Source organism: Lissotriton vulgaris, unplaced genomic scaffold (assembly GCF_964263255.1).
Source record: "Lissotriton vulgaris unplaced genomic scaffold, aLisVul1.2 SCAFFOLD_254, whole genome shotgun sequence".
Lineage (NCBI taxonomy): Eukaryota > Metazoa > Chordata > Amphibia > Caudata > Salamandridae > Lissotriton > Lissotriton vulgaris.
Genome location: NW_028243099.1, coordinates 246665 through 272325, shown reverse-complemented (window position 1 = coordinate 272325; position 25661 = coordinate 246665). Strand labels below are relative to the sequence as shown.

The 25661-nt window shown below is 45.0% G+C and overlaps 1 protein-coding gene across 1 annotated transcript in view; it reads left to right on the top strand.

Annotated features, from left to right (window-relative positions):
- Positions 1-25661, top strand: part of EPHX2 (epoxide hydrolase 2) — a gene marked incomplete at its 3' end in the record, with an annotated part of 433424 nt that overhangs the window by 189522 nt on the left and 218241 nt on the right. Inside the window, exon 6 of the mRNA XM_086948495.1 lies at positions 509-583. Coding sequence (XP_086804621.1) covers positions 509-583 — 75 coding nt within the window. The remainder of the gene's footprint in view (positions 1-508; positions 584-25661) is intronic.

The following is a 25661-nucleotide window of genomic DNA, read 5'->3' as shown; positions in this document are numbered from 1 at the left end:
TGACTTTTTAAAAATTTTGTATATTAAGCATTTTTGTTATATTTGTTTTTGTAAATGTTGCCTTGTGATATATATATGCAAAATAAAAAATGTATATAACCGTTTTTAAATACATTTGATGTAGTTTAGTATTACTAAATTTAGCACTACTGGCACAGATGTGGTTGTTTTTGGTGAATTGTAGCTGTTTTACCCTTTTGTACTATTCACAGCTTAGTCCTATAGTTCAGGACTGCTACAAGAGTAAATCTTTCTAATCTGGCCCTTTTAGGATTTGGGCCCAATGTATAGGACATGTATATGCGAAAATCTCTACCTGTACCTTAATCAATTGCGTTTAGTGCACATGAAGTAGTACTGTTCGAGAACTACAGAATGCACCTTTGTGAATTGACCCTTACATACAATTTCTGTTACATTTCTTTACAGCAGTAATTCAGAAAATAAAGTGATATTTTCCAGTTATTGAGAGATTTTGCTGATAAGACTTGTTTTCTTCCTTTTGTAGCTTATTGACATTGAAGATAATTGCCCAACTTTCTGCCGCCCAGATGAAATAAGTCATGGATATGTTCAAATTAAGGTGAATTATGTTTCCTTGTTCATTTTATTGTTATGCATATACTTTATTAACCCATTAAGATTCATGTTGCTCTCTTTTTATATCGATTAACAAAACTGATCTTAATTTACTTCATAGCCCTTTTCACGTGCAGGTTAAATTCGAAGACTATAGCAGACTCAGCAATTTGCTTGACTTATTGGTCATCCCAGAACACCTTAATTCATCCATAAATAATGGATGCATTTTCAAATATAAGTTCCCCTATATGTGTTTAATTTTGTTTTTAAATTAGTTATAATAAACTAGTATTACCTTTGGAACCCTGACCCATTTCCATAGATATATTGAATTAGCACTGCGAGGCCGACCAGAAACCTATGGTCAACGTCCCAGCGCAGTCTCTTATTGTTCTTTTTAAGATTTTCCCTTTAATATTGAAGTGTTTTGGGGGAAGGTAACTGCACCAACAAAGCATTTCTCTCTGGAATTCTCCTCCACAGCATCTTCTCTATGAATCGATCATCAGAACTTGAAGGTCCTCTTCTTCTGTCAAGCGTTTGCTACTGAATCAATTTTAACCTACCTTTAGTCTCTTCCTCCATTGCATTTGGCTCCTGGTAGTATCCATTGATCAAATGAGGACTTTTTAGAAACTTTAGAATAAATACAAAGAACATGAATTCAATAAAATAGTTTAAGTAAAAATTAATTGTTTATTTAGAAGCTGATATTTGTACAGAAAAAATCATTAAATATAACAGTCAACTGTCTTTGATTTAGTGTTCTAATCTACACGTCACAGATTTCAATCAATCAGGTTTCTTGTAAAGCGCGTCTTCTTGCCCGTTAGGGTCTCAAGGCGCTGTGTGGGTGGCGGGGTTTGCGGTTCAGTCGAAGAGCAGGTCTTGAGGTTCTTCATGAATTGAGGCAGTGACAGTGATTGCCTGAGATGTAGAGGCAGGGAGTTCCAGGTCTTTCCACAGATCTTGAATTACTAATTTCTGGCGCCATGTTGTAGTGTCACCTGAGCAAATCTAGGAGTATTACTCCCATAATTGGTTCCAGACAACTCTTCCTGTTCTCCGTCTGGGAAGATGTATTCACCCAGTTCTAACTACATTTGCAGGTTCATTATTGTGATGCAAATTTCACAGTATCATGTATCATTGTTAACATATTCTGAGCAGTTGGGGTTTCTGGTCTGTCTCACCTACATTCTCCACCCAGGATTGAGATTTATGCCAAGTCGTCAAGTTGGATCATCCCTTGTAGATACTGAGTACTAGTTGTTGTTCAGGAGATGACTAGGACTTGGAGGCATGTTATTGTTGACTCCATGACCACCTTTATCACTTTTGATCACTGTCTCAATGGATTAACTGAATCAGAGGCCGGGATTGTCGCCAAAGCTAAAGACTGGGTCCATCACTTTATACAAGCAAATAATCAGTTGATCTATTCTGCTATTGGCTGCTTCAGTGATCTGCCCTGTCTCTACTTTTATTTGACCGATATGTGCATGTGAACATTAGATGCTAGAGAAATACAAGCTGGACTTCCAGAAATATGCACATGATATTCATCTAGTGGTAAACCTAAACATGGGGTCAATGCCTTCAGAGAGAAGCTACAAACAGGCATTCATTAAGGCATGATGTAAACTAAAAGAGGACATTTTTGGCCGTTCTATGTCAAACAAAGAGACTCCTCAAAAAGATTATAGGCAGTGTAATGAAAGTGAGTTGCTTTGAGGTCATTCTGTTTGATAGTAGTTCTTTGTGTTGTTTTTTCTTATTGAAGTATGTGTATGCTTATTCGTCTAATCTGTTAATTTTTAGGAGCTTTTGAGTTTCTCACAGCAAGCACAACCAACAGTCTTTAATATTAAAAATCCTAAATGCATACACATTTTAAAGACTCACTCTTGAAGAAAGAAAGCAAGGAGAAATGTTTTTCATTCTTCTAACGACATTTTTATATGTTGTCTATAGTTGAACCATCCCTTGAAACCCAACCTCTTCACTTGTACTTATATACCCACCAAAGAAGGTTCAGATACCAGCTAGGTCGATTCACCCATTCATCCCTCTAAGATTAGTGACAGTAACATAAAAAATAGTGAGTTGTCTATAACCCCTCCAATTATTTTTATTTAGGAAAGATTGAACATCTTCCAAAATGCAATCAATAATCGTTCAATGCAAATGCAATTAAAATATAGCAGAATCTAGTCCTTCACATTTAGATTCAAGAATGGAAATATGCATCAGTAGAGCTTATGTATGTATGTCACAGCTGGAGGTAACATAGGATGAATAATTAGGCATGGGAGGATAAAAATTAAGGCACACCTTCAGAAATGGGATGAAAATGTAGCAGCAAAATTAAGAAATGCCTGAAAGACTGACAACATCAGTCCATTCATTCATGCCATTTCTCGTGTGCCGAGAGTACTTAGAGGAAATGGCGGTCCTTGTAACAAGTATGGTCTTATGGAACCGGAAACTACTGCAAGATCACTAGATTTAAAGACTCTATGTCTTAGGCTTTGACTCTCGGGTGAGTGCAGTGAAGGCAAACACTGAAGGCACCACACTCTTGAAGAATGGAGTGGGCTAGAATGCTCGCGGACAGTGTCCTGCATGTTTCCGCCCTTCTGTGGTCACAATTGTCAACGGAGGATGTACACGTCAGGTTACTTTTACTAACAGACTATTCGTTTCAGTGCAGATGTGTGCACTTGTGTTTGTTCGTATGCCACCACAGGGTTGTGATGTGATATTCGTATTTGGGTAATTGAGCCTCAAGACAGCCATGCGGTAGACACAGCAAAGCACAATCCAGGATCAATGGTAGGGCGAGCACCAAGGGCACGTATCACAGCATGGTGGTTCACTCCGGAGATATCTTGAGCTCTTCTGTCTTTACCAGTAGCTGTCGCTAGAGATGATCACTTCTCTGTCCCTTGACACATGGTCGTGAGAGCTCAGTTCTCAACACCTTCATTCTTTTAGTTGGCCTGGGCTATGGTACAAGCATTCTGGAGTATCTGCACTAAATCTTCAGGCTTTGGTACTTGAGCTGAAAAAACAGGTTCCCCATGTACTGTGCAGTCTGCCTCCTTCTATGCTTCATGTCAGAGCAATGCAGGTCTGTTCTGTCCTTCAAGTCTGATCCCAAGTATGGAAGGATGCAAGATGTCTGGAGTTCAATGTAGAGTACATTTTTCTCGCGACGTGCCTGCTGTAGAACGTTGAGTATGGACATGTGAGAATTTCCTGATGCATGAAATGCCCTGTTTATGTTATAGCAACATTTTACACGTGGGGTCTCTATGCCCACTTTATGCGGAACACCAGCCCCAAAACTTGGCTGGTTACAAGGCACCACCCACACTGGACCATGTGTGGAGAAAATGGTCATCAACTTAAATGTATGACATTTTGTGATAGAGATGTGTTATGTATGTATTCTGTACACTTGTTTGCGATTCCAGTGTCGCTATAGGGTAAGATCAATAAACACCCACTTGGAAAACAAAATGATGCCTGGAATGTTTGTGTTTGTCTGCTGGGTGATCTCTGGCAGTTCAACATAGTTGCACAGAGGATGGGTCCCACTCGAAAGCTATCAGGCTGTGGCTACAACGTAAGGGCCTAACATGAAATAAGTAACATACTGTCTACCCAATGGCTTCATACTCTTGTGTGAAGGCCCTGCTCTCCAACTACAGCATTGTGGTGATGAGTTGCTAAAGGAATCTGCAGAAGATGCAGCTGGACTCAGGTAGCGGTGAGGAACTATTCCTGAGCAAGATGAAAATGGACTTGTAAAGAGGTCCTGAGAAAAGGATGGTGTAACTTAGGGTTGCCCACACTCAGACCCACTGACAACTGGCATCACCGCTAACTTTTAATCAGTGGGAGCCCAGTGACGAGGCGATTAAATTACCCTTACTGGACATTTTGCAAGCGGTTACTGCATTGTCTTTTACTGTGATGGAAATAAGTATACTGGACAATTGACCCAGGGAAAGGGTGCAAAAGTGGTCTGCAAAGTAAAAAGAACTGGCATGGAGAGATGGTGGATAGACCTTCACAAGTCTATTGTAAGTGTTTTGGTGAGTCCAATAGTGTCTGAGATGACTTCTTTGCTCTCTCCTGCGAAGTGCAAGCCCTTTTTTGTGTCGAGAAATCAAAACATTTAGGGCCTGGCTAGTGGAACTCAAGTAAGCGTGTGTGTGAGATCTACCTTGTAGGCTAGTGTGGGGGCAAGTCAAGTCTGTTTCTCCAGAAGGGTCACATGGGAAGCTGTGACGTATCACCAAGCAGGAATGTTGGATGTGGACAATGTGGCACACCATCGCCTGGCAATCAGAGACAGGAGCATGTGACCTGCAGCAACCAAAGGAGAGCACATGAAGAATGGTGCTCAGTTGATGTGTTAGCGTATCCTCTTTGTAAGAGGCATGTCAGATCATGGTCATCTGAAACACCAGAAACCCTGCCTGCCGAACTCAACAATTGAACTGATAAAAAAGATAGTGTGCAATCAAAGATAATGAACTAAAGGGCGAACACAGTTGACTATCAAGGGGAGGAGAGAATCGCCAGAATGCATCCACAAGGGGGTTGGACAAACCCATGCCCCAAAGACATGCTAAATCTCATGTCCCTGTGAGGGTGAAACCCCAAAGATTAATATGAAATAGTGACACAATAATTATTTTACAAGATTGTCCCACATGAGCAGCCTAAGCTGTCTCTCTTGGTAATTGCTTAAGAGTAATAGTAATTTGTAACTTAATTTTCTGCTTCTGGAATATAAGGTGCAATTTTACATTCTTTGTGATTAAAGTGCATTTTCCTTTTTAGGTCTCGCCTACGCAGCTTGCATGTGCTGCATAGGAGACCTTTAGAAATCGATTCCCTTTTTCACCCAAAAACGTGCATGCATTTTTTGAATGGCAACACGTGCACGTTTGGTGATTCCCTGGCGGGGGCGAGCTTTGAAACCATCTGTTTGTAATTAACAGATGGTTCCTGCTCGCTCCCTCAAGGGAAACAGGCGCAGACCCCCTCCTCTCTCCCCTCTCCCTCAAACTTGTTGTTTTTTTCTTTCAGCGTGAGGTGCGCTCGCTTGTTCATCTATTGAGTTTGACTCGGTTGCAGTCTTTTTAGACTGCCTTTATGCATTGTGATGATAAACTGAAGATCATTACTGAATGTCCTTCCTTTTTCTTTCTTAAGGAAACGGTCTCGAGTGCTACAGTGTTTTGTCTTCCTTATAATATTTTACGATGTGCATAGCAATTAAGGCAATATTTCTTTGTTCTTCAAATTCAGCTGGGGACTCAAAAATGACAGACAGGGCACTGTGACTGGCATGCCAGGGCCTCCTGCATTCCTGTGCCACCATTGGCAATATTCCGTTGCAAGAACAGGATTCAGCGGTTTTGTTTTTCAGCCACACAGTCCCTTGGCTCCTCCCCAACAGAATATCCTGCAAGGCAGCCATTGAGATACTTCATTGTGTGAGCCCACCTGCAGGAGAAACTGTTATTTGCATTTCTATAAACCAGAAAAGCAGGAAGCCCCTCTTCTCGTTGAAGCAGGTTGGGCTCATGGCAAACACGTGAAACTGTGAAACTCTCTAGTGAATCCAAGGCACTGACTGTTTAAGGAAAGTACCAGTCGAGAGCTGTAAACTGTCTGCCATGCTAGAGAGGTACAGGCTTGTCTATTAGATGTATGTACCTTTTTACCTTCTATAAATTGTAAATTGATACTTGTATAGCGCACTACTCACCCGCAAGGGTCTCAAGGCGCTTGTACGAATACCGCTGTGGAACCCGTCCTGGCTTTTCCCTGTGAGGTGTCCACTCCTGGGCACCCCCAGGGTGAAGGCCAGGCATCCTTAGCATTGTGGGGGCCGTTGTGGAGATTAAGCAAGCTATTGCCCAGAGTTGCAGAGTGGGACTCTATGATTGGAATAGGCACCGAGGCGAGAATTATCAGGCCCGTGGAATTTTTTGAGCCCAAGACCCGCCGAGGCGGGGAATTGAACCCTGGTCCCGGGATAGACCTCTGCATCAGGGTCTGCCACTCTAACCATTGAGCCACACTTCTCCACTTCTCTATAAAATTGATTGTGCTAATTTGTGTTTTCAACAACCCGGGGCTCATACGTGGGTTCATCCGCCAAGGGACCAACAAGAAACAGAGATCATGTTCAGTCTATGTGCACTTTGCAGAAGCGAGGCTCGCACTTTCCCCCAAAAGTAGCACTTAGCCCTATACCTGAAAAGTGAAAGCCTGAGTACTCAGATCTATTTGTGTACAGTGTATTATAACAGTGCTGCAGGGGCATGGCGTGTGAGTGAATAAGAGTCGCCAAAGCTTTCCTGATTCATCGGTGCAATCTTTTTTCACAAGAATGTGTGTGAGATAGCTCTACGGGTCTCTCCCCGCAGGCTGCAAAGCTCGTCACTGAACCTGAAGGCGTGTTTCATGGACTGTAGTAACTGAGATTTGTTTTGCGCTGTGCTGCCAATGTTATGGCCTCGGGTGCCATTACGCCCCAGCCTTTCCTAATAGAGCAGAGTATGAGGAAGCACATCCGGTTCCCACAAGGCCCGTCACATAGCTGACAAATCGCTTCTGGCGCTGCCTCCCAAGTCTGTTTGTGCTGGCCCCTTGTAATCTCCGGCCGGTGATTGTAGACACTGTATGTGATCTCAGTTGTCTGTCTTTTGTGTTACTGACTAGAATTACATATTGTGCTAGAAAGTAGCCGTTTCTATTTAATGTTGTGTGGAATTTCCATTCCGTGTGTGCCTATTGCTGTTTTCTAGTGCTTTATATCCTATTTCAGCCTCTTTGTATGTATGTATGTATGTGTGTTCTTATATAGCGCTCGACTTACCCTAGGGCATCTCGGCGCTTGCCTTGGGAACCCGTCCTGGCTTTTCCCTGTGAGATAACCCGTGCTGGGCATCCCCAAGGTGAAAGCCAGGCATCCCGCCGCAGGGGGGCCGTTGTGGAGATTAAGCAAGCTTAATGCCCAGAGTTGCAGAGTGTGAACCCGTGATTAGAGTGGGCACCGAAGCGAGAATTATCGAGTCCGTGGACAATTGGGCTCAAGACCCTGCCGCGTCGGGAATTGAACCCTGGTCCCGGGTCTGACCTCTGCTTCAGGGTATGCCTCCTTTAACCAGTGAGCCACACTTCTCCACAGTCTCTTTTGCTAGCAGGTTCAGGGTGTCTGTTTCTAGGAGAAGTATGGGTCCGCCACTGGGGTGTGTAATTGTAATATAGAACTTCACTTCGAATCGCCCTCAGGTGGTTGTACTTACAAGTGCTCCAAGTTGTGATTTTCTAACCGGAAAGGCTAGCTCCTCGTGCGGTGGGGTACTCTTTCTTGTCCTTTTATCGTATTCTACTACTTGAATTCTAAGGCATATCAATTTGATAAGATGGCGGCATTCAGGAGATATTTAAAGGCTTCAAAACTGCAGAGAGCCCATCTAGTAAGGTAAAACGTCTCTTCACAACTTCTGATAAGTGTATTTATTAATGTTTGTGAATGTGTCCACTCACATACAACAGAGGGAAGTTGTGAGGTGAAGTAGATGTTAAGGAGCAACAGAGGAGGAACACTGTTCTCGCTGTTGGAATCCAGGTTCCCAGAAGTCTGTAGAAAGATGGTGGCCCTGAAAGGAAACTGACTAGACAAATTTCACAATCACCCCTGTGCCAAAATGCCAAACGAGAAGATTGTTTCCATACATTAAACCCACCCACATCCACTGGCTCTGCCTCAACCTCCCTTTCCCCTAAATAATATTGAAACAAAAATGCACAGACAAAAGAGTGAATGAACCCTTTCGGTACAAGATTCAGATTTTGAGCTGTAGAGCGAATGAATGCATTGAATTGTGGGTCTTGAAGGACAAAGGCAACCCGGGTACACGCTGACTAGTGTCAGCCGGGACGGGAGAGGGGTTCAAGTCTAACCCTTGATTGGCTTGAGCAGAGAGCACTGGTGAAAACCAAAAGGGAAGATCAGATAGGAAAAGTGGAGTCTCTAGAGCCAGATGTATCAAGGGGTTTTACCCATTCTGTGTCTATGGGAAAATGTGTTCATACATATGGTCCAAAGTCCCATAAACATTAGCAAACGTGGCTGCAGAGCAGTAACTTTAACCCTTACATTTGGAGGCATCATTGCTTCCTTCCCTGGTACCTGGCCACCTCATGGACATTCCATTATTGTCATGTGAGGGATAAGGATGAAGTTTAGAAGAGGACCACACGCTAGAGAGCGACCTTTGTTGTCCACAGACCTTGCCCTCCCAATAAGTCACTTGGGTCGTTGCCCAATCCTGATTGGGAGAAGTCACTATTATTACAGCAACAGTTTAAATGACCCCTTTATGATCTCCTGTTAAGGAATATGAGCTTTTGTTTAAAAAAAAAAAATGTACATTTTACAACACCGGTAGCTTGTCTCCTTTCTGGTGAAGAATTGGCTTGGTAGTTTAGTCTGCCCTGTTCCCATGATGCACTGGGCCAGGGACAGACTGATTTGCATATAGCCAGGTTCTGAGCTGGGATGGTGCAGTGAGATAAATAACGGCGATGGATCAAGCCCTGATCTTTGGACTGGGTAAGAGTGGTCTGCTTAATTCAGACACTCTGTTCATCACCACCCCCTTTTTCTGAATCGTTTTTGGCCACTATAGGTGTGGCAGGGTATACTCAGACATAAGTCCCTTTCTCACTGCACCATCAGGATTCAAGCAAGCCGGGCCGAAGAAGGCTGAAATGCCAGAAACCGGTCCCCGGTAGCTTGTCTCCTTTCTGGTGAAGAATTGGCTTGGTAGTTTAGTCTGCCCTGTTCCCATGATGCACTGGGCCAGGGACAGACTGATTTGCATATTGCCAGGTTCTGAGCTGGGATGGTGCAGTGAGATAAATAACAGTGATGGATCAAGCCCTGATCTTTGGACTGGGTAAGAGTGGTCTGCTTAATTCAGACACTCTGTTCATCACCACCCCCTTTTTCTGAATCGTTTTTGGCCACTATAGGTGTGGCAGGGTATACTCAGACATGAGTCCCTTTCTCACTGCACCATCAGGATTCAAGCAAGCCGGGCCGAAGAAGGCTGAAATGCCAGAAACCGGTCCCCGGTAGCTTGTCTCCTTTCTGGTGAAGAATTGGCTTGGTAGTTTAGTCTGCCCTGTTCCCATGATGCACTGGGCCAGGGACAGACTGATTTGCATATAGCCAGGTTCTGAGCTGGGATGGTGCAGTGAGATAAATAACGGTGATGGATCAAGCCCTGATCTTTGGACTGGGTAAGAGTGGTCTGCTTAATTCAGACACTCTGTTCATCACCACCCCCTTTTTCTGAATCATTTTACAACACAGGCAGGGGGGCACACAATACTCTTTAGCTGTGTAGTATCTTGAGCAATACCATGAGGCCTAAATGTGCCATCAAGGCAGATTGCTGTTTATTCTCTGGCACATTTTAAATTAGCCAACTGGTTGGTATGAAATTCACACCCTGAATGAGTTTAACACTAATCTGTGTAAAGTGTTACACAAAAGTAACATAAAGGTCATAAATAGTCTCTTTTCCAACCATACCCATGTCCAACTTGCCCCATTTAATTCCTTGACCTTATTTAGTCTTTGACCGTATGAACCCCATGCCTTTGTATTGTATTTGAATTGCATTTATATAGTGTGCAATATCTTATTTACACTTTTTTTATATAACAAAGCTCAGCTTGTACGCTTCCACTGCTTCTTAGTGCTGTAGCTTGTATCCATGTCAGTTTGCACATTGTTTTCTACTGTTTTCTTGGGTAGTGTGAGGGCAACTTTCCACCAATGCTTGCTTGTTAACTTTTTTATGTTCTTCTACACATGCCAGTGCTACCCGTCCCAGGACTTGTCCGTAGTGCCTCCTGTCTCCTAGTGACCGTGTTTGTGTCTCCATGTCTCACTATTTGAACATCCGCTGTCCTATTCAACTTACTAGCAGGCCGGGTGGTTACCATGTAAGAGGCAAGTCTATTGTTGTGTGCCCAAACATGTGACATAGATTCTTATCATACATGAAGCAACAGCTGATCCTCTCCCTCACAAAAGACCCAAACACCACCAAAACCAACCTACACGAAGGAATGAAAGAAGTAGCCGAGTGGATGAAGAACAGCCGTTTAAAACTAAACTCGGACAAAACAGAACAGAAGTCCTCATCTTAGGAACATCCCCCTCTGCCTGGGACAACTCATGGTGGCCACCGGCCCTCGGAACCGCACCCATACCTACGGACCAAGCAAGTAACCTGGGCTTCATCCTAGACTCCTCCCTCTCGATGACCAGACAAGTCAACGCCCTCTCATCATCTTGCTTCAACATCCTACGAATGCTCAAAAAATCTTCTGTTGGATCCCCACCGAAACAAGAAAGACAGTCACCCACGCACTGGTCACAAGCCGATTGGATTACGGCAACACCCTTTACGCCGGAACCACAGCCAAACTACAGAAAAAACTCCAACGCATCCAAAACGCCTCAGCCAGGCTCATTTTGGACATCCCTCGGCAAGCTCACATTTCCGACCACCTGAAAGACCTCCATTGGCTCCCTGTCAACAAGAGAATAACGTTCCGTAACCCACGCACACAAAGCCCTCTACAACCTAGGACCCGAATGCCTCAACACACATCTATCCTTCTACACCCCCTCCCGCCAACTACGATCGTCCAATCAAGCCCTCGCCGCAATCCCGCGCATCCACAGATCCACCATGGGGGGAAGATCCTTCTCCTACTTAGCGGCTAAAACCTGGAATTCTCTCCCCACCCACCTCCGCCTCACTCAGAACCACCTCTCTTTCAGAAAGCAACTAAAAACCTGGATATTCGATAAGTAAATTCACCTCCCTCCCTCAAGCGCCTTGAGAGCCTCTGGGTGAATAGTGCGCTATACAAATTTTTGAACTTGAACATTATAGTCTCATAAATCAATCATGAGAGGTTTCTGTATAGAAAACATCTTGAACATGCTTATTTCAAGACGCACTCATATGTAATAATGAAGATAAAGTTAGCACGTGGAATACACTATTTGCGTAAGATCACACAGTTTGGTTACGCGTGGAAACCAGGTTGATCCCAGGTTTACTGGCTTCACATTTTACACTTCAATTACTAGATGGGTCTCTTTCTTTCTCCTGTTTTACATCAGAGTTTAGTGTTTTGTTCTTTTATTTATGCTTGGCGTGTGAGGTTAGAGCGTGAGTGGCAGGCGGAAGCCACATGGAAGCCCAGCTCGTTTTTGGCTCGAGGGTCCAAGAGGACCTTGGCCTGAGCCGGAACCGGTCTTCTGGCTCGAGCCTTCAGTGGCTCGCCCACTTCTGCCTATCCCCTTCTCACTGTGTTTATTGTCCTAGTGCCTGTACATTCTCCAGCACAAGCTCTGGGTGTTTCCTGTCGCAGCATTTGGGTTCCCCCATTGTCATTATTCTTTTAGGGGGGGGCAGTGGGGTGCACCAGGGATCTTCCATGTCTTTGTGCGTGCCTCTGTCTTTTCTATTGTATACTGTGTCGTCGCTGCGTCTGTCCTCGTGTCTAGTCTTTGTCAAATGTTACACTCATGTGGAAAACTTACTACGGTCAGATGGTAAGTAGTTTTCTTCTGGTAATCGATGAACGGAGCCTTGTGCTATGTACGCAAAGAATTCAGCTTAAACTCCAATTTTCACACAGTTTGGCACAAAGGCTCAATAGTATTTTTCCATGCAAATTCTAACTAAATTCCCATTCATGAAAGAAACCAGAGGTCCCTGCTCCTGGTCTCTTTTTGCATTTGTTTATGAATCTCAGTAATAGCTTGCCGGAAACCAGCAGCTCTCCTGTCAGCAGATAAACAAAGCCGCTGAAAGAAAAAAACAAGCATTGGCACAGCCAATAGGCCTTTGGTACCTCAGAAGTGCTTAGCCATGCAACAGTTGATGTAGTTGCACCAAGGATGTTGTGCTGCATAACTAAATACTTATAAGGTCCCAAAAGCGAGACCTATTGGCTATGGCAATGCTTGTTTAAAGACTAATTAATCAGTGGCTGGGCACTGGTTCACTGACCAGTCTTAGTTGGATAGTTCGGTGACTCTGTTACACCTTCCTCAGTAAGTCTTCGACTTTGTTACCCTGAGTGTCACCTGATCAAGGGGTGTACTTGGTACTCACTTTTAAGCTCAATAAATAGGTTATGACCAAGGAAATCAGTAGTGATTTGATGGCCCTGTGGTGAAGGTGCTGATTGACTCAATCTGATCCTAGTAACTCCAAAGAGCATAGAAATAAGAAGGTAATTTGTGCAGCTCCCAGATAGGGGCACTCTAGTAGCGTAAGCATCAATTTTAAAAGTGACAGAATGAGTTTTTAAATGCCTGACCACCAATTATCTTGTGCGCAAATGTTCAGTTTTCGATAGGTTAAATTCTAATTTGCTATCCTGATTCGCAAGTTTGACTTGACCGAATATTTCATGTGCAAATTGCATTTGCAAATACAGAAATCATGTCAGTATGGTGGAACTGCTTTATTCACAATCCTTATCGCAGGAGTGGTCTGTGTGCGTTCCTGCTGGCACCACGTGCAAAAGTTGGTGAACACCAATGGGCTCACAAGGTTTTCCATGATCATCAACAATTTGCAGATAGATTCTGACTTTTAAATCTGCTTGGGTAGTGGATTTGGTGTAAGGGCCAGAGCTGCTGGCTTTGGAGCTGGGAAACTAGGTTTGAGTCTCGGCACCGTCTCAACATTCTGTGATCCTGGGCAAATCACCAAGGGGCATATTATCAAGGACGGCGTTAAACATTATCGCCGGTTTAGCAGTAAAAAACTGCTGCTAAAGCTGCGATAATGGGCTTGATAATATGCCCTTGAGAATTCCAATAGGAGTCCATGTTCTGGTGTGTGCATGGGCTTCTATTGGAATTCTCCAGGGGATATTATCAAGCCCATTATCGCCTCTTTAGCAGCAGTTTTCTGCCACTAAACCGGCGATAATTTTAACGCCGTCCTTGATAACATGCCCCTTAATCTCCCTGTACCTACAAAAAATGAATGTGTGTGTAATTGTTAGACCTGGCACCATTGGCGTGGGTCTTCCATTTTTCGCTCTGTCTCCTCTGTGTTTTGCTGGTGTTAGATGCTCTCGGTGCTGTGCCACTGCCATTCAGTGCCACAACGCGAAGGCTCCCTATTGTAAATTGACTGTATGAATTGGTTTGATCCTAATTGACCCAAGGAACATGATAGGAAAGTCGAATTTAGTATGCCTGAGCTCCAAATATTAAAGTGCATCTTTTAGTGACGGTTATTTTTAGATTCTGTGTTTAAAACTATCCCTTTTGGGAAGTAGGTATTCTTTTGCCTAAGCCTTCCTGTGTGCTCTAATGTTATGTATATTTGCTGCCTGGTTTTGGAAGGTCAGGGCAGGCTGAGGCCGACTTGGATTAAATAGAGAGATCTGCAGTTGGAGTATGGGGAGGGGTGACCCTTTGATCTGCGCAGGGCTGTGCCTGGCAAGATGAATGATGGCTCCACCTCCCACTGGCAGTCTGATGGCAGACCCGCTCTTCCTGAAACGCAGGATGGTATACACCCGTTACAACGCATCTTTTACTCCGCACTACCATTACAACGCGACTTTTACTCCGCATACCATTACAACGCATTGCGCTGGGGGGCGCTCTAGGATAGGGAATAAGTATAATTTACTATCCAACACCTTCCCTAGGGTCCACGGGGACTGGAGTTAGAATAGTAAATTATACTTACCACTATCCAGCACCCCAAAGAGCTATGCGTTGTAATGGTATGCGTTGTAAAAGTCGCGTTGTAACGGTATGCGGAGTAAAAGTATGCGGAGTAACATGGTACATCCACGCAGGATGCCGCCTTGTAAATAAAGTGCTCCAGGACGACATCAAACTGGTTCTGGCTAGGTTCAGTGATTTGTGACTTTTTGAGAACAAAGACTTTTGGGGTCTAAAGATCTGTGTTGAAACACAAACACAGGGTGTTACTTCTGGATGTCAAGACAAACCTCTGTCCGTGTAACTAGATGGGAAGGACTTTGAAACTTTCATCCATCTTGCTGAAGCAACTACCCAGGGGCCTGATTTGAGCTTGCCTCCTGCTGAAGTTTCAGTGACATTAGACTTCACCCATCAGCCTTATGAATTCCTATTTAAGGGGGATTGTACTCGCAGGTGAGGCCTCTGTCGAGAATTCCAGAGCCTCTGGTTCTACTGCGGGGAACGCGAGCTGAGAGTCATCTTTATCGCTATTGTGGGTCGCTGCAGCTGAGGAGCTGTGCCGCTGAGTGCCCGCATTCGCTATGCTACAAGAATCATCGCTAACGCTATTGTGGGCCGCTGCAGATGAGGAGCTGTGCCGCTGAGTGCCCGCATTTACTGTGCTATGAGAATCATCGCTATCGCTATTGTTGGCCGCTGCAGCTGAGGAGCTGTGCGGCTGAGTACCCGCATCTGCTGTGCTACGAGAATTGTCTCTATCACTATTGTGGGCCACTGCAGCTGAGGAGCTGTGCCGCTGAGTGTCCGCATTTGCTGTGCTATGGGAATCATCGCTATTGTTATTGTGGGCCGCTGCAGCTGAGGAGCTATGCCGCTGAGTGCCCGCATTTGCCATCCTACGAGAATCATCGCTACTGCTATTGTGGGCCGCTGCAGCTGAGGAGCTGTGCCGCTGAGTGCCCGCATTTGCCGTCCTGCGAGAATCATCGCTACTGCTATTGTGGGCCACTGCAGCTGAGGAGCTGTGATGCTGAGTTCCCGCATTTGCCATCCAACGAGAATCATTGCTATAACTATTGTGGGCCGTTGCAGCCGTGGAGCTGTGCTGCTGAGTGCCTGCACTAGTCCCCACTTCGAGGATTTTGTTATCACCTGCCTGTGCGATGGGTGTCCGCCTTTAAGCCCCGTCCCAGCATTACCGTGAGTGCACGCAGCGGGCTGCTACAGCTGGGAGCTGTGGCCTCTGCAAGTCCGCCTGTCATCACTGTGGCTTCCTTGTGAGGCTGCGTGCCGTGCCCCCTTTAAACCTCAGGTACATTGTGCATCACCGGGTCACGAGGACCCCGGTCTCAAACTAAGTTTGCTCCACTCTTTTTTGTGCTTTTATTGCTTTTTAAGTGAATCTGTATTTACGTGCATTGTGGCTTCTTGATCGCTTTTGAGCCTTGTGTTAAGCTTATAAAAATACTTATTTTTTATAGCTACTTGTGTGGTGTCCCTTTGTAGTGTCTTCACTGCGTTATTGTGCATGGTCATAAATGCTTCACACACTGCCTCTGAAATGGGCCTAACTGCTCGTGCTACGTTACCACAGGGTTGAGCAGGGGTTATCAAAGGATGTAGCCCCCTTACTCTGACTTAGGAAGAAGAATCCCTATTTGGACGTCGGCGCCAGCCGCTGCCAACTAGAGATCCCCATTTCTAACAGTAATGTATTTATTTATTTATTTAAAACATTTATAAAGCGCGACTGTCACCTGGCAGGTATCCTGGCGCTGGTAGCTACTCTTGTGGTTTATTGACGGGGGTGGACTGGGACTGGCCGGTTTTACAGGGACAAGGGAAAGAGCCATGTTTTGATACGTTTCCTGAATGGGAGGAGATGAGGGATATGGCGAATGTCGACAGGTAGACTGTTCCATAGCTTGGCTGCAGCTACTCTGAACGATCTTCCTCCCATCCTGGCCTTCTTGCATCTGGGCACTCTCGCGAGGCAGGCAGTTGTAGACCTGAGTGTTCTGGTGGGGGTATACCAAGAGAACAGACGTTGAAGAGGTCTGGGTCCTATTCCATGTAGTGCCTTGAAGACCAGGCAAAGGGTCTTGAAGGCAATGCGTTGCCTCAAGGGCAGCCAATGCAACTCGGCCAGTGCAGCAGTGGCCGAGGATCTCCTAGTCCATCCCAGAGCCAGTTTGGCTGCTGCCGACTGGACTCGTTGGAGTCTGTCCAGTAGAATCGCAGGAGATTCAAGCAGCAAGGCGTTGCAGTAGTCAAGGCGACTAAGAATAGTACACCTGACTACTAGTGCTCTGGCGGAGGATGGAAGAAGAGGCAAGACTTTGCGCAGTGAGCGCATAAGGCCGGCACAGGTTGCGACTGTTCTTGAGACCTGTGTTTCCATGCTTAATTGATGGTTGAGCATGACGCCCAGGTTACGAACGGTGGTGACTGGTGGGGGGTTGTTAGGGTTTTCCGGGGGCCAGAACTCAGCGGGCAGCGGGCGGGGTATGCGACGTGCAGGGCAATACATCACCTCGGTCTTCGAGGAGTTGAACTGAAGTGAGTTCCGGTGCAGCCAGCATGCGGTGTCTCGTAGGCAGTCATGGAAGGCTTGCAAGGAAATGGAATCTTCGCCTTCCCACGAGAGAAGGAGCTGTGTGTCGTCCGCATAGTTTACTGTGGTCATGTTGTGTGACTTGATTAACGTGACCAGAGGTTTTAAGTAAACGTTAAAAAGGATCGGACTGATAGATGAGCCCTGGGGGACACCGTGAGGGACCGGGGAGAAGGCTGATTGGAAGGGGGGGAGGGAAACAGCCTGTTTTCTGTCGCTTAGGTATGAGTGAAACCAGATCAAGGCCGTGCCGTCGATCCCAGCCGCTCTCAACCGCTGGAGCAGGACCCTATGATTGACAGTATCGAATGCGGCAGACAAGTCAAGTAAAATGAGGGCCACAGCTTGACCCCTGTCTGCGCGCATTCGAAGCTCCTCCATGGCCGTGAGCACCGCGGTTTCAGTGCCATGGGCTGGGCAAAACCCAAATTGGAATTCGTCCAAAAAGTGGTGTTGCTCGAGGTGGGTAGAGAGGCATTTACTGACCCAGCGTTCGAGCACCTTCACTGGGAAAGGCAGGAGTGATATGGGGCGGAAGTTGGACAGACAATCTGGGTTTAGCGTGGTTTCTTTAGCAGCGGGGTTATAAGCGCTTGCTTCCAGGAGCGGGGAACGACGCCGCAGCTCAGGGATTGATTACATATCAACCGGAGGGTGTGAAATAGTTGGTGCCCGCAGGTTTTCCATATTTTCGGTGGCAAAGGGTCAAGGGGGGATCCGGAAGTGATGCCTTGTGCTGGTGTTCATGTAAAGCGCTCCAATACCTTCGGGTCGAGGTCGCGCTACAGAAATCTGCATACATAAAAAATCTTGAAAGTGCTGTTTGAGTGTATTTCCAAAGAGAAGCCTGGGGAGAAACCACCCAATTATCTTATGATGTTTTTAGGGAAGGAATTTTCATTCACCATTGGTGAAAAGTATTTTACCTAAAAGAGATATATAGCTACAAGTACTAATAAGCTTTGGTGATCTGGTTGGAAAGTGTCAATTTCCACCTGGTTGACAGTCCACATATGCAAACGTTACACATCTCAGTGTAGCTGGAAAACTGTAAAAGTCAGATTTTTTTTTTGCTGGAGTGCTTCTATAATTCTTTGACATTTTGAAAAAACTCAGACATTTGCATCAAATGAACAAGCCATGTTATGGTAGGAAATTTCAGACTGTTTCATCTGCTCTTTTTGCAAATTGCATCCTGATTTTGTTAGAAAAATTGCAGTTTGCTAGTACTCTGACTGCTTCTGCTGGTGGCAAATCTGTGTCACCTTTTCCTACCCTGTGTGCGCCAATGGCTCGGACCGGGAGCATTATAGTCCCTATACGGACTTGGATGCTCCATGGCTGGACCCGTTTCTAACTCTTCGAAAACTCAGTAATAAAATAAGACTGACATTCTCAACAAGAATGACAGACACAGGTGAACAGTTCAAGGTTCATATAAAGAATTATTAGACAAAGTACATGAATAGCATCAATCAGGTTAGCAGCAAGAGTGCAGATTAAAAAAAAAAACAAATAATTCAGTAAAGTTCAATAGTAAATCCAGCATGAGTTTGGCTTCTAAGAGTGGAAAATGGGGGGGAGGCTCCATCGGCGTTGCAAATGCAGGTTCTTTTAGAAGACTTTTAGACAGAGGACATTACTACACAAACACATGGTTCTCAGCATATGGACCAATGAGGAACAAGTTACAAGAAACATTTTACTACAGAATACATTCTTAGATTCTCTCATGACACACTATTACTTTCAATTCAGGGTTTCCCGGAGTCAATACAAGTAATATAAACTGCAACATTGTGTACAGATCGGTCTGGGACATCCCAAACCTCATCCCAGTCAGCGGTCTGGGATGGGTAGCTACATCTTAATCCTAAAGACTGGGAAAGCTAATGTTAGATTTGGGGGTCTCTAGTTGGCAGAGGTAGGTACCTTTGACCAAATAGGGACCCTTGCATCTAGTCTGGATAAGGGGGTACACTCCTAAAATAACCTCTGCTCACCCCCTTGGTAGCTTGGCATGAGCAGACAGGCGTATCTTGTGAACAAATACAGTAACCCAGTGACAACACTACAGATGGACACCACATAAGTTGTAGTATAAAAATAAGTATTTTTTCATATAGACTTAACACAAGACCACAAACAACAAAAATCCACAATACTATACTTAAAAATGTTAGAAATAGCTTAGTTCTCTTTAGATGTAAAATGCGACACTTTGAGTTCAATGTACCTTTGGATGCGTAACGCTATACAATAAAAGTGCTGCAGGGAAGGTGATGCTTCGGTTCCTTACACGCAAGAACAGTGATGCGTCGTGTCCCTGCTGCTGCGTAGGGGATGCATCGGTTCTTAACGCGCGGGGAGGTGAGGGTTCGGTTTCTTACTGCGCTTCCGTGAAGATGCGACCAGCAGCGCTGTGATGTGATGAAAATCTGGTGCAATGAAACAAAATGGCGTCTTCTTTTTGATGCAACACAATGTGTGCACACCCGACAGCCGTGCGGCGACTCAACGATTCTTCTGAGGTGCGACAGGCCCTGCAACACGCTTCTCCGGTGATGCGACGACGTCTGCTGCGACGGCGACACTCTGCTCCGGTGGTGCGAGGCGCTTTGGCGATGTGATGTGACAGCGGCAGCGGCAACACCCTTCTTCAATGATGCGACAACCGCGGTAGCGGCATGCTTCTCCAATGATGTGACAGCATCTACTGCGATGGCGACACTCTTCTCTGGTGATGCAAGGCGCTTCTGCGAGGCGAAGCGACAGCGATAGCAGCAACACCCTTCTTCAGTGATGAGACGACAGTGGCTGTGGCGGAGACAAGCTTCTTCTTCGTGAGTCGCGCTTCCAGCTCCTTGCGATACGCAGACCAGCACAATAGCAGGTACTACAAAAGAACTCTGGGGAACTGTTGGGTGAAGTCTGTAGTCCCTGAGACTTCAGCAGGAGGCAAGCTCTATCTCAAGCCCTCGGAGATCCTTTACAAGTTGATTTGAAAGTAGCACAAAGTCCTTTCTCCTTTCTTTGGCAGTCAGGCAACCACTGCATGCCAATCCCTCAAACAGCACTCAGCGTAGGGATAGTCTCCTCCTCAGTTTCTCTGGTTCCTCTCCTCAGCAAAGGTTCTTCTTGTTTCCCAAAATTGATCTGAAGTTCTGGGGTCTGGGTCCCCATATTTATACTAGCAAATCATTTGTCCTCTGAAGGCAGAGGGTCCTGTACCCTGTCCAAACCAGTTCTGTGCAGTCCTGGAGCACTTTGTTGACAAGAATCCTTCTTTCCTTTGACAGTGTGGGCCAGGGACATCAGACGCACCACAGGAGGTGGAGCCAGCATTGTGGAAGGGTGGCACAGCCCTATTGAGGTCCCTGGTGCAACTCCTTCCACCCATCTACATGCAGATAACTATATTCAGCCCTGTGCTGACTCACCCTGTCTCCTGGAATCCCCCAGCCCCTGTCACTGAAACTCCAGACAAGGAATACACAACCTAGCAGAGGCAGGCTTGGATAGTTAGGCAAGAAAATACCTACTTTCTAAAAGTGGTATTTTCAAACTCAGAATGTTAAAACCAACTTTACTAAAAGATGTATTTTATCATTCTGAGTTCAGGCATACTAAACTCGAATTTCCACCCAGTTCCCTGGGTCAGTTAGCATTATGAGATGTTATAATCAAACTGCCCATTCTGGCCTATGGGGAAGAGGTGGCCTTGCAATAGTGAAAAACGAAAATTGCTTTAATTCACTATTGCTTTTATTGCTTTAATTCACACACCAGGGCATGTCCTACCTTTTACCTACAATGCACCCTGCCCTTTGGCCTACCATAGGGGTGACTAATATGCAGAAAAGGGAAGGTTTAGGGACTAGCAAGCGGGTGCACTTGTCCAGTCAGCATGGCAGTACCAGGCTGCACACAGGCTCTGCAATGGCAGACCAGAGACACACTTTTACAGGCTGCTTCTGTGGGCGGCACAACCAGTGCTGCAAGCCCACCAGCAGCATTTGATTTACAAGCCCCAGGCACACTCCCTGTACTATACTAGGGTCTGACAAGTAAACCAAAGCAGCCAATCATGAAGTCACTAATCCATACATCAATTTACCATTGGGAGAGCATATGCACTTTAGCACTGATCAGCAGTGTTAAAGTGCCCAGAGTCATGAAACAGCCAACAACAGGTCAGAAAAAATATAGGAGAAAGGCAAAAAGTTCAGGGATGACCTTGCAAAAAGGGCCAAGTCCAACAGCTCGCAATTATCATTTAGACTAAAGGCAATGACAACAACAATGGTCATGTGGTGATAGCACAGCATCATTTCAAAATTGAAGACAGTACACTTTTCGGTTAAGTTAGTACAAGCTTGATGTCAAACCTGTTAGAACCTTAGAAAAGGTATAATGTTCACAAATCCTACTTCTGTGAGTTATGATTTTTGCCTCAAATATTATTTTATGTAAATTCAGTGCTCGCTGCTTCAGGACAGAAGGATTCCAGGCTTTTCTGGAAAACCGTGAAATGGGGAAGAGGGGGCGTCTCTAACCAACCCGACAACAATGTCGATGAGGCATTGTGGGTCGAGTATTTTAAACCCCAGTATGCTGAGAGCAGGGATATAATGGCCATAGAACCAATCCCTATGATATTCTGTAAGGGTGATTTATTTTCATGCAAGGATGCGGAACACGTAATAGCAAGTTTGCAGGGGGGGAAAGCCCCTGGGCTGGATGGAATCCCCTCAGATATCTTTAAACACGACAAGGCCCAGTGGGCAAAATACGCGACCTTGCTGGGAAATGGCCTAGCAAAAGGGGCTAAAATCCCAAATATATGGAAGGGGGCAATAATAATACCGATCTTTAAGAAAGGCGATCGGTCACTACCAGCAAATTATAGACCAATAAGTTTGTTGGCCACCATGCAAAAAGTGGTGGGGAAGATGCTGGTCGACAAACTTATGGCCTGGGTAGATGATAATAATGCGTTATCCCCCTTTCAGGCAGGATTCAGACGTGCAACCAGTACGGTCGACCAAATTTTTCGCTTCACCATGTTGCGGTGGGGGACTGTACTCCTGGGCAAAGGCAGGCTCTATGTAGCATTTGTAGATCTCAGGGCCGCCTTTGATCTGGTGCCCAGGCGCACGCTGTGGGAGGTTCTGTTTAAATTAGGGGTCCCACCTGATTTGCTCACGCTGATAATGCGTCTGCATGAAAGTAACTACGCAAAGGTCCAGTGGGGGAGGAATGGGGAATCCACTGCTAACTTCCCAGTCGAGCGGGGGGTCCGGCAGGGATGTGCTATGGCACCCCTGCTGTTCTCCCTGTTCATTAATGGCATTGTGGACAGGATTTTGGACGCAATGGTCGATGCACCTTCGTTAGCGGGCATCAGAGTCCCCATTCTGATGTTCGCTGACGACACCCTGATCGTGTCTAAAACCCCGTCGGGCCTCCAGAGAGCTTTGAACATTTTCGACTCATTTTGCAAGGAACGGGGCCTAGAGGTTAATGTAAATAAGACTAAGTTGATGGCCTTTGGGCAAAAGTGCCATTCTCGACCCAATGTTTCTTTGAACAATATCAAGCTTGAGTCGGTAGATGTTTTCACGTATCTCGGGGTAGAGATATCAAGTAAACCGGGTTGGTCACGACACATAGAGAAGGCGGTGTTGAAACATCAGCAGATTTCTGGTGTACTCAGGGTTGAGCAAATAAAATCTAAAACCAGGCCCATAAAACCTGTCCTCATGGTTTATGACGCAAAGGCCCTGGGCGCAGCCCTTTATGGGGCTGAAGTCTGGGGCTTTGAGAGTCTCACCACCCTTCAGAGATCTGAGAACAGGTTCCTGAGAGGGATAACTAGTCTCCCTCAAAGCACCCCACTTATACCGCTTGGTTTAGACTTAGGTAGAAGATCGCTTACTGACCGTACCCGATTGAGGCCTATCCTTTATTGGAGACGTTTATGGACAACCATGGAAATAAGACACTACGCCGAGGGGTTCTTAGCATTAGCCAAACTTGATGTTTTCCATAAAATCGCATGGCTAAAAACGTTAAGAGATGCACTTTTTGAGCTTGGGCTCTCCAAACTGTGGGAAAACCCCTTAGGGGAAGTATTCCCCAGTAAATCCAGTATTAAAGAACTATATTGGAATCACATTGATCAAAAACTTTGGAGAAGCGTAACCTCGGAATCCTTGGGGGGTAGATTCATGGAAATTAAACATCAGCCATCCTTAGAAAAATATTGGGATACTATAACTCTCCCAACAGACAGGAAATTATTTTTCCAGTTAAGGGCAGGCTCTCTCCCCTTGAGGTGTATGACGTCCAGTTGGAAGACTGGAGGTAGTGCGTGTTGCCCGTCATGCGGGGCCCCCAATGAAAGCATCGCACATTTTCTATTCTCATGTGTGGCTTATGTAAATCCAAGGAAATCTTGGCTGGCCCCAGTTTGTAGGAATCTCGGTGTCCTAAGTGGTGTTGAGGGGCTAAGAATTATTTGTTCTTCCACTGAAATGTTCATTGTAGTCGGAACTGCCAAATATTTGGGGTGGGCGTGGTCCTTAAGGAGGAGGGCTCTAGCTACCAGTACCTTCTGAATTCTACATCCTCCCAATTTCCTGTGTACGATTTTGATTTGTAGATAGCAACTGGGAGATATATATGAATTTTAAATTTAAAATGCGGATAACATGTATGCTATGAGTTTTATTGTATAAATCCGGGAATGGTCCGTAACGCGGAGGTTTCTATACTGTAACATGCATGTAGTTTCTGCTTTGTATGAAAAAGCTTATTTTAATCCCAATTGACAAATAATTTTTTATGTCTGTGTATTATGTATTTTTAACTATAGACTAACTGGTATAGATTGTTTGATATTTTTAAGAAATGTATGTAATTTATATGTGTGTGCTTTTATGAGTGTACAACTCGAATAAAGCTTTTTCAATTCAATTCAGTAAATTCAGTGATAGATTTTACCCTTGTTAGAAGCTGGTTGTAGGCGCTCTGGCACTACAGTGACAAATTAAGGTGCTAAAGAAGCGCCCTGCCTTTTCTAAACCTTAAAAGCTATGTTCTCATAGTCTATGCACTAGACTAGATTATGGAATCTTTTATGTTGGATCCCCAGAGAAAATCTTCCAACAACTACAACTGGCCAGGATGATCTGTGGCCTTTCAAAGTGTGACCACAACAAGTCCAGTATTAAACACCTGCCCTGGTTGCCAATTTTCAAAGCAATGGCCATCACACATAAAGCCGTCCACCTTTGCCATCCAGACTTTTCCGTCAGCAGAGTGAAATCACATTGTCCATGGAAATCTTCTCACTCTGTAAATATGTGGAAATTGGAAGTTCCAAAATCTAAGTCTTTTTGTGATCCCACATTATTGATTGCCACTCTGAGGCTCTAGAACACTCTTTGAGTCGCATTGCAAACTTAAATAAGATTGCTTGCGTTTCGGCGTAAAGTTAAGACAACATTTTTCTCACGACTGGTTGACGTTGTTATCATCCATCTCGATTTCTTTTTCCATATCGTATCATTGTACTTCTTTGTTCGATTATAATTTGTATGTCCCTGCCCACTAGGTTTAAATCTTCCTTGCATTTACAGTCAAGGTGTTTTTGTTTTTTGGCCTAGCACCAAGGAGCTTAGTGAGGCTGAATAAATCCTTCTAATATGACTACCCTTAGCCTGGCGACAGAATGCCAGCGGTGGCACGTTTTTGCATAGATCATCTCTGAGAATGGTATTTTGTGGCAGCAAAATCAAACTTTGAGGAATTAACAAACTACTTAATGTTGCATGTGGTAAACCGAGAAATTAGGTATTATTGCGCTCATGGGCCCAATTCGCAAGAAAGCTGAATGTGGGAGTATAGATTTACTATAACCTTTTAGAACCCGCCATAGCGGACTCTACCGGCCATTAAAGGTGGAGTGGGGCGTTATTGACCAGCAGAGCCCGCTGCGGCAGAATGTTCTAATTTGTAAAACAAAGCCCTTATGGATACAGTGGGAATAGGTTCCCCTGTGCAAAAATCTATATTTTTGTTTGTTTTTTCTCCACAGAAAAGGTCCCAGTGGACATACCCCTCGCCCTACACCCCCAGCAAAGCTTCCCCTTTTGGAAAGGGCTTTACATCAGCCTTTTGCTGGAGTAAAACACGGCTACATTCAACGGTGGAAATGGGGAGGAGAGCAGTTTGTGAATGCCCACTAGCACCAACGCTTGGGGGTGTTAACAAACTTGCAAGGATTGGAATGCCCACTTCTCACTCCTTAAGGTGGATTTAGGGTACATAGGACATTGATTGATGGATTTAGGGTGCAGGTGGAGAGCTCCACACATGTAAATGGGGTTACTCATACATGGAATTTTTTGGCGGATTTCTGACTTGCACAAAATATGCACCCCCTATACTTAAAGATTGTTGTGGGCTTTAATGAGCAATTTGACTGCCTTACTAAATCGTCTTTGCCTCATACATACACATTTTACAGAATAATAGATTCACTTTGTGACTCCCCACAATAGTTTGGAACGACGCAGATAATAAATACCTCCTTTTTTGTATTACACAGTATTCCATTAGTGTGCTAAC